Source organism: Gossypium raimondii, chromosome 5 (genome assembly GCF_025698545.1).
Source record: "Gossypium raimondii isolate GPD5lz chromosome 5, ASM2569854v1, whole genome shotgun sequence".
In the NCBI taxonomy this organism is placed as follows: domain Eukaryota; kingdom Viridiplantae; phylum Streptophyta; class Magnoliopsida; order Malvales; family Malvaceae; genus Gossypium; species Gossypium raimondii.
The window spans coordinates 7,284,217-7,293,918 of NC_068569.1; the positions used below are offsets into that span (position 1 = coordinate 7,284,217).

The 9,702-nt window shown below is 32.0% G+C and overlaps 1 protein-coding gene across 2 annotated transcripts; it reads right to left on the bottom strand.

The window, feature by feature from the left end:
* Positions 1-4,300: 4,300 nt before the first annotated feature.
* LOC105770986 (dof zinc finger protein DOF2.2) lies at positions 4,301-5,980 on the bottom strand. 2 transcript variants are annotated; one of them, XM_012592372.2, is made up of 2 exons: positions 5,770-5,980; positions 4,301-5,614 (listed from the first exon to the last, which is right to left on the bottom strand). In XM_012592372.2, exons 1-2 carry the CDS (start codon positions 5,818-5,820, stop codon positions 4,733-4,735), a joined length of 933 nt encoding a protein of 310 aa, XP_012447826.1. In that variant the 5' UTR covers positions 5,821-5,980; the 3' UTR covers positions 4,301-4,732. The 2 variants fall into 2 exon arrangements, with proteins under 2 accessions (XP_012447826.1, XP_012447825.1); XM_012592371.2 differs by having other exon boundaries at positions 4,301-5,617.
* Positions 5,981-9,702: the final 3,722 nt, after the last annotated feature.

A 9,702-nucleotide genomic window follows, 5' to 3' on the forward strand; every position in this document is an offset into this window, starting at 1 on the left:
TTATTAATAAAAATAATTAAGATACAATGTATATGGTGGCTATAAAAATATAATATCACATACATGCACAGCCCTTCTTATGTCTTCAAGCAATTGAGCCAGTCATATCTAAAATACTTAAAATTCATAATAAATAAAACTTTAAAATATAAAAGTTCATAAATACAATAGCGACCTTAGATATAATCAAAATTTAAGAGCTAAATAAAATTTAAAACTTTGTTATTCCCACTTTAATCAAGTTTAGATAATTGTGTTCGCACAATCTTCATTAAAACAATCATATATTAAGCTCTTGGAGTCGAAATAAGGTAGCTCAAAGTGCACTTTGAAACTAAGAAACAATTCATTTATTAGTTAAAAAGCATCTCAACTCAAAAATATCTAAATCCCATTTAAATATAATAAATTGACCAATCTTTCTTTAATAAAATTAATTTAATATTTGTCAACCCAACTATATATACATCGATATAGTAGCTTAAAAAATTCTACTAGCTAGCTAGAAAAATGAACTTGAGTGGCTTCAACTACCCCTTGGTTGGATTGTTAGCAAGTACGTATCTAGTATGGAAAGAAATGACTAATGCTTAACACAAACTCAGTCTACATTAGAGTAAGTAATGGAGCGCCTTAGATTTATTTTCTTTTGTAAAGCTACGGTTAATTTCATACCAGATTCCATTAACCCAAGACTGTGAACAATTAGAGATAGGGATTCAGCTATGTTTTCAAAAACAGGAATGTTCGATCTAACGGTTTGTTTTACTCCTTGAGTGTATCATGTAGATACTAAACTATTCCATCCCTTTTAATTTTGATATAAAGCAGATTACTCTATTTTACAGAAATCAGAATATTAGATTTTAAATTTCGAAAATGAGCGATTAAAGACAATTAATGATGTCATTTTTTTCTGTCAACTTACCTTGTTTTTGATTGGTATAATAACAAATTTAACCTTCAATGCTTGCAAATCTTATCATTTTAGTCCCGATTCTAAAAAAATCAACAAACTTAACCCTCATTGGATATCAAAAAAATTAGAATCAGGATCAAATTGATAGACGTGTAAATGCTTAGGGTTAAAATTATTAATTTTTAGAATTAAGACAAAATTGACGAAATGTGTAAACATTTAGGGCTATTATATCAATAAAATTAGGATAAATTGGCCAAAGAAATTAACATCACGATTAATTGTCTTTTGTTGCTTTTTCAAAATTGTTTCATTTTTAAGAGAGGCTAAATTACTCAATATTGAAATTGAGAGCAACCGAAGGTCTTTTATCCAATTAGGTGGCATTTGGTACTTTCTCATATTAATATTTCAACAAATTCTTCACTAGAATGTGATGTAAATTTCTAAATTTAACATATTTATTGATATTTTTATTAAAAAGTTAATTTATTATTAACAAGTTGTTAATTTTAAATAATACTAATTTTATTTGTGGATGAAATATGGTCCTAATCCTTGTATTCTTCATACATTTGGAATTCAACACCTCTACTTCTACTTTTAGGAATTTAATCACTATATTTTCATATTTTAAAATTTAGGTCCAATTCTTAACACCGTTAAAATATTTTGTTAGATTCATTGGTGTGACATTTTGAAATAAAAATATACTCACTTGATAGCCATGTAACAAAAAAAAAATGGTGTTGTAATGAACTCAAATTTAACAAAAGAATTTCAATAGCATTGACAATTGACTTGCATTTTAAATCCAAAAAGTAGATCAAAGACTAAAGTCCTTCAAATAAAAGTAAAATGACTAGATTTTACATGTACAAAAAGTACATGAATTAAACTTAGATCAATTGTTAACCCGGAACTGGAAAGTCTAATTTTGCCATATTCTGACAACTCTGAACGAAGTTGCAAACCAAATGACAAAATATGCTCCTAATGGTGTCATAGGATTATTCTACTTTGAAGAGCCTCCAAGTTCGATGCATGATTTATTGTTGAGGGATAGAAATAATTCATCAATATTTTAGTCTATGCTTTAATATTGCAATCGTGTAATGCTATTATTTCTAAAAATAAATTAGCTTTTTTTTTAAATAGTCTCATTTGTCTATCTAGATTTTGGCCAGAGGAGGGTGTTATACACCTATAACAACATGTTATAGAGAAATAATCATTGTGAATTTTCATCAAACAAAGCAAGAAAAGGAAATCAAATCAACAAAATTAAAAAACATAAAACAGTGTAAGTATTATTACTTTTATGCATATTTTATTTTACATTCTTTCACATGATTAATTATAAAATTCATAAATCTAACAAGTTCAATTAATCAATGAGTTATCAAATTAAATTAATTTATCATGAGTTACTAGATTCGAGTAATCAATTTATAAGTTTATGATGTTCCAAGTTCATAGTAGAATATTTAATTAGGAAACTTAATAGTTTATTGAATTGATATATTTAATTTCACTAATTAAAGATTATTTTCAATATAATTATTAGATTTCTTCACGTGGAATTTAATCATTTTATTTAAATAATATTTTAATTAATATCGTTTTCATTTAATAAATGGTAATTGTTAAGCTTACTTATATGAACCAGTTATAACTTCACTTAAAAATTTAGATCAGATAATTAATTTAATAAAGATTGTACTTTACAATTATAAATAAAAAATAATTATAAAGAGTTAAAATAAAATACAAAATATTAATTTTTTTAAAAATATGAGTGTGATAGAGTTAACAAGTACAGCGGCGAGATAAAGAAGGAAAAAAAGGCATAAAAAGAAACAAAGAACATAGACAGTCCTAAACTACATTTAACCTTGAAACTTTGGGCCTGCCAGCTTCGTTTCATAGTTTCATTTGCTCTTTATTACCACAAATCCTCACCATTTCCCACCCAAATATGATCAAATTAACATTGTGGCTTTCTTCCTCACAAATCGTCGCCAAAGTGGTTGTACTTGCTTTTTTTTTTCTTGTTTTTATTGTTACTTTCTAGGTTCTATGTCCAACTGACTATCAGAAAGACAGAGACTGGTTTGGTCTTTTTTTGGGGGTTTGGATTTGCTTAATTCGTTCTTACAGGCAGTGTCTTGGTTCTTGCAAAAAGCAAATTCCCCCTCCCTTGAATCTTTGATTCCCCCCTCCCCCCCTCTTTTTCCTTTAAAGACAAAACCAACCCTAGTTTTTGAGTTCTAAATCTTATAATATTACACTATTTCATCTTTTACTCTGTAATTATTATTAATGAAAGATCTTGCACCTTTAATTTCTTTTATCAAATCTGATCTTTAGTTTTCTGGGATCTTATTTGAAAGCTTACCCGTATTCAAAAGAAAAGTAAAGTAAAGAAAAGAAAAGAGAAACAAAACAGATATGTTCACTTCTTTTGACCGCCCCATTCCTATATACTTGAAAAAAAAAAACATTACTAGCTATTATTCTTTCTATAAAGCTTCTAGACAGCTAGAATACTTCAATCAACTTCGGTTTTTGGTGGGATTGTTGGCGTTTCCTTGGATTCTTTGTCTTGATTTAACTTAAAAATTTTAAGTCCCTATTATATATACATATACACTCAATTTAATGATGCTTATAATAAAAGGTAAGGATCAGATCCATGCAGATGAACAGATTCCCCTGGGGATGATATAAAGTTATTCAAACTTTGGTTTGATCGATAAAAACTTAGTTAAAATTGCGGAACTAGTGGTTTTACTTCAACCTCTATCCAAGCACGTACTTATATAAAAGAAAGGAAATGGAAAAGCCATGGGAGAAGGAATCAATATTTGACAACCAACAAGTGCCAGTTGCAACATGAAATATCGATTCTAAGCCAATAAACATGCTAAGAGAGATTCTTAACCTCAAATGGGGGATTGGGAATTCATGAATCATGAATGAAACCAAACGCTTTCCAAGTGCATGTATATATATATATGTATATATATGTTAATATATATATCGTGTCATGATCATAAATTTCACCCTCTAGTTGCATTTGGTTGATGAGAAACCAATTTGCAGACGGCTTCATCAACTTTCATGTTCAGCTACAATTCCAACAATATTCTTTAAAAAAACAGGAAAAATATATGGGAAGCAAATTTTAGTACTATGATTTTATGCAACATACAGTAGTGTTAGATTATTTTCTTGCTTATTCTTTTAATTTTCAAAATGTGGGTGATAAATGCAGAAAGGACTACTTTCTTACTTCAATCTTCATGGTGTTGCTTCCTTCGTAAAAACAATAATGAAAGAAGAAAAACAAGCAAGAGAAAGAAGTTACCATAAAGGATATTTCAGAGTAATTAGCTTATACCATTCATGTCAGATAAGAGATCCCATACTTCAAACACAAATATAGGAAAAATCTGCAAACAAGCCCATGCAAACAAAAAAGAAAAGAAAAGAAAACCCAAACACATATTTTAAGAAAACCCAAAATTAAAAGCATAGAGTATGAAACAAACATTAATTTTACCGATCTTTGTTTTTCCTTCGACAGAAAGATGATGATGATGATAAGAGATAAGTTCCACATTGCACCTTGCAAATTTACCGCAGACTTGGAGTTTGCGAAAGACTGATAAAGGAACATTGCTACTTTATGTCAACTATAATTTGCCATTAAAGCTTGAATGAAGCAGCCGAAGCTTCAAGGTCAGCTTTAAGCTGCTGTCAATCAAGAAAGATTGAAACTAGCTATAAGAGATGATCAGTACGAGATGACTACTTGAGACCTGATAAATCTGTCCAGCTGTTTCCTCCCCAATACTGATTATTCTGATCCGAAACACCCAGCAATGGTCTTGATAGATTTAGCCCTTGGTTGTTGTTTTCCATTTTCACTGGACCTCGCTGAGAAACCCTAGAGCTTGAACTTGTGCAACGAAGAAGCTGGCTTTCTTCCACCATTGAAGGTGATGCTCCTATATACTCACTTTGTAATGGATATAAACCATTAGTTGGCTCAATGAATGGGAACTGCTGATGAGTGCCTGACCTTACTGATAAAATGGCATTGCTCATGTCTGAGTTTGTTCCTATCTGAAACCCCATATCAGATCGCTCACTACCGCCACTTGTTGCCCCTATCTGACCATGAATTCCACCAAAGTTTAAGCCAATATTTCCTATACCATACTGAGAAAAATTTTGCAAAGAAGCCATAAAAGGTAAATGAGATGTTTGATGTGGCAGGTGAGCAGTGATTTCAGAGGGAATAACAGTATTGATTGAATTTGAACCACTTTGCCTCTCAGCAGAAGCCGAGGGTTTTGAGCTACTACTGCTTTTCTTCTTCTTGTTTCTTCGGCATCCTCCGCCTACTGGGACATTCCTAAGAGCTCCTCCTCTAGTCCAATACCGCCGACAAGTCTTGCAAAAGTGACGTGGCTGTGTCAGGCTATAGTTATTGAAGTAGCAAAATTTGGTGTTGGTGGACTCGCAGCGTGGACATTTCAGAGCTGCTTCTGGTTGTGGAACCTTGGCTAGCCTGGCTCGATCAGCCATGGAACCAGCCCTAATGGAACCAGAAGCTCCAACATGATGATCAGTAGGAAGAGGTGGGAGCTGAGGATTTTCACTGCAAGCTCCTTGTTGATGATTAAGCTGCTGAAAAACATAGATAATATACAACAACGAAAATTAAAATTTGGTATATTCAGGAAAATATCACAAAGGAATACGAATATTTATCTTTTCAATTAGCTTTATCTGTGGATAGAAATTGATGAAGAAAAAGAAAAGAGAACAAAAACCCTTGCCTGCTGCCAATTGGGAGGATCTAAATAAACTGGAACAGATGGGAAAACCATGGTTAATTTTTGGCTTTCTTTTATAAAGGTTGATATGTTCTTTAGGAAAAATAAGGCGGAGAATCACACTAAGGGAATACCAGAAGCCAAGAAAGCAAAGAGAAAAGAGAAATAAAAAGAAGGGGAGGTGGGGGGAAGGAGATGGCTTTTGTTTAGTTATTTATTTATTTCGGTTCTTATTATTCTTTCATTATTCTCTCATCTCTCCTTTTTGTTTTATTGTATTATTAGGGTTTTGAGTGGGTGAAGTTTTTTCTTCACCTATAAGCCTTCTTTTTTCATCTTGTCCACTGTTCATTACTATTAGTTTTAGTGCTCAACAAATTATCACCTTTTCATTTCACCATTATTTTCTCGGAATCAATCAAAGTGACCCACGATACGTGTTCATCAACTAAATCATTGAATTTAACGATAGAATTACACTCGTGAATGTAAAAATTAATGTTTCTGTAAAAGAAATTTTGCACTTGATTTTGTATGTATATATTCTTTTATTACAGTTGTTCATTCTCGAGTTCCCCATTAACGTCTCCTTTTCCTTGAAAACATGATCAACTTTTCAATAAAAGCCTTAATTAAATATATATATATATTTGTTCTTTATCTATTAGTACTTTAGGGCAGCTTATGTATAAATGTTTATAAAGCATAACATATAATCATTCATAATTAAGCACCGACATTTAGCCTAGTTTTCCTCACCCTTGTTCTTTAAGCTCTAGGCTGGCTAAACTCTAGATGTTTGAATAATTTTCTTTGTTCTTCTTAAAGTTAATGCATGTTTTTCTTAAATATTTGAAGCTCATTAGCCATGCATATATATATATATATATATATATATAACCTATATATTCTTCAATATGAAAAAAAGAAGCAAACATCTAATATTATCATTGCTATATAGCTATAGTTCTCGAGTGGGGGTTATACAGTTTATCTTCCACGTGCATGTAGTTTTGTTTTATTGCCATTAATTATTCAATCTCTTTAACTTTTCTTTTTCCTTTTTTTTTTCTTTGTTTTGTTTTGCTTTGCTTTGCATGCATGATGATGCACATATATATACACACATTGAATATATTAACTAAAGCTTACAAAAAATGGAGATGGCCCTGGAATCTAATTCCCTATCAATTTATGGACAGAGTACGACCTTAGGCTGAATTTCATACTCAAAAGCTGTCGCGTACAGATTTAATAATAGTTGGAAAGGAAGTAAATTTGCAGCTTTAACACATTCGTCTGTCCCCTCCCTCCGCCAGCATTTACTTCAAAGGAAAAGTGCAAATCCGCGTATACTTTAGACTATTTATATACATACATATATACACACATATGGATGTCACCACCACTCACCTGCAATCTAATTAACTAGGGTTTTAGCTGAGACAATGAGACGCGTCTCCACTCTCCTCTCTCTGTCCCTATGAACTACAGCATCGCTCCAAAGGCCTTTTCCATATTTAAAACTCATGCACCAACCACGGTTTCAACATTATTATTTGTTATAATTTTGAATGTATAGCTAACCCGCGGGCCAAGGATGGTCTGTACCTAGATGCTGCTGCAAATGAACTCTATTTCTTTTACACATATATAGCTTGTATATATATTAGAATATTATGTACTTATTTGGTAGAAAATGGAGGGATAGGAGGAGAGGGGGAGGGGGGCAACTAGATATGGCCCGCAGACATGGTTTCCCACTCTGCAAAAAAGAAAGATACAGTTCCTTATCTGCTGTCAAAACACTGAAATACATGTGGCAGCGCGTTAATTTTTGGATTTGGACCCTTCACAAAAATTCAAGCTCTCGCCAACCCGAATCTTGTTTGTGTTTTTTGGACACAAAGTAAATCGTAATGGAGAAAATAAAAGAGAAATGTAGATATTGATGTTGGATTGGATACCTTCCATTTGATTGACCGAAACTTTACCTCGTAATAATTGCACATGAAAATCTGACAACAACAATATGATACACTGTCACTTTTAAGTCCCAAACAAAAGCTATGCCATACTACAGTTTTCAACGTTGTTTCTGTACCTCACCACATCGTTCATCAGCGTCCTTTGAGAGAGAGATTTGTAGGGTATTCAACATGCACTAATAAGAAGATCAGTAATTGATCAGGTTAGGCCGTGGCTTTTACCATAGACTCAGTTCTTAAGGTTAAAAGAGCTGGGGATGCATGCAGAAAAAGACACTTCCATTACTTTAATAATTCATAGCTAACGTCAGCCAAAAACATGGTCTTCCTTTTTTTTCTTTTGTATTCTTTCATTGGATTTCAAAGCAATTTGGCTCAACTTTGTGTTTGAATTTGAGTCCAAATTCACAATGATCTCCGTAATATTGAGCTTCTGGTGTAGTGGCCTGTCATATCAGCTATAATTTTATGTGATAGATTGCCAATCAAATTCAAGCAGTAGTCATTTGGCCCAAAGTTCGGCTGGAATTAAGTATGCATTTCAAATATCAATCTCCTCTGAAAAGCAAAAGGGATAAGGGACGGGGTATGTTTGCTTTTCCCCACATCCTACACCAAAAGAAAATTCAGTTTCAGCTTTTCGCTTTCTGCTTTTAACATTAATTGGCCGCAACTTTTCTCCTTTTCTTCTTTTCCTTCTTTCAATTAAATAAATGCTAACAATATTTTCTTTTGGGTGTGGAAATTAAAATGCCAAATTTTAAACCACTCAATTCTGAAGTAAAGACATAATGCCGCATAACCACTATACACTCAATCTTGACACGTGTCAAATATATGAAAAAGTAATATAAAAATATGTATATTTTTTATGGTCTAAATTATTTATCAAAATATTATTTTTAAGATTTCGAAATGACTGTCTTGTTAGACCGATATATGACATACCACCTTAGGATCTCAAATCTCCATGAATAATGACAATTTATTGTTAATTTTTATGAAAATATTGTTCATTTTGTATGGTTTTAATAAATAGTTTTAAACACATTATATAAGTAAATAACTTATTTTTTTATAATATTTAGGTGAAAAATCCCAAAAATTATTTAGCCGGTAGAATGTTTATTTGATAAATACATAAAATTTTATCCACAATCTTTCTTTTACCACCAGCAAAAAAGAAACTATTAGACATTGATACATTAATGTTCTGTAGCCAACAACCCAATAGACTTGTTTGCTCTACTAACTTGAAGAATGATGCGTAAATTTATCATTTTTCTCTACGACAAAAAAAGAAACCTAAGCTACTTCGTTTCCCGGTTAAGCCTCTGTAGGTTATCATTAATGCTGCCCCAGGTTTACCTATTCTTGGCAGACCACAAGATAATAAACCACAATGTTTGGTTTCAGTCATGATAACCTAAATTAAATACTGACCTCAGCATAACATGTTTGATAACACCAAAAAGGGCATGTTTCCTCCTTGTTCTTAAACACATGTGCAAGGAGGAAAAGAACATGAACCCCAAAGGACAGCCAGTTTCATAGTTGGTGGGTTAAGCTGAAAATGGTGATTACTAGGTAGACATTACTTGCACAATGCACTCTCTTATAACGAATTTTAAGCTATTTGCAATCTTGTATACTGATATATCAAAATTGTCCATTTTCCTATCCTTTGACACAATCACAGCTAATTCTCAAACTATTATTAAGACCGAAGCAAAGGGAATTCATATCTATAACAAGGGGCACAAACTTAGTAAAATTTAAGCACAACCTTGACAAAAGTAACAATCATATATGAGCCCAAGTCCGTACCTTTTACATGGAATTCTCTTTTATTTGTGCTTCTCAACATCATTAATTTTCCTATTCACAAAACTAAATGTCTGCAAGGAAAACTCTAAAACAATCAAGGAAAATGCATTAATATTGCATA

Bases quoted from the DNA above. Each gene is read 5' to 3' on its own strand.
- LOC105770986 (XM_012592371.2), bottom strand. From the start codon at position 5,820: ATGGTTTTCCCATCTGTTCCAGTTTATTTAGATCCTCCCAATTGGCAG. The intron at 5,618-5,769 runs GCAAGGGTTTTT...TATGTTTTTCAG, and splicing joins ATCCTCCCAATTGGCAGCAG to CAGCTTAATCATCAACAAGG.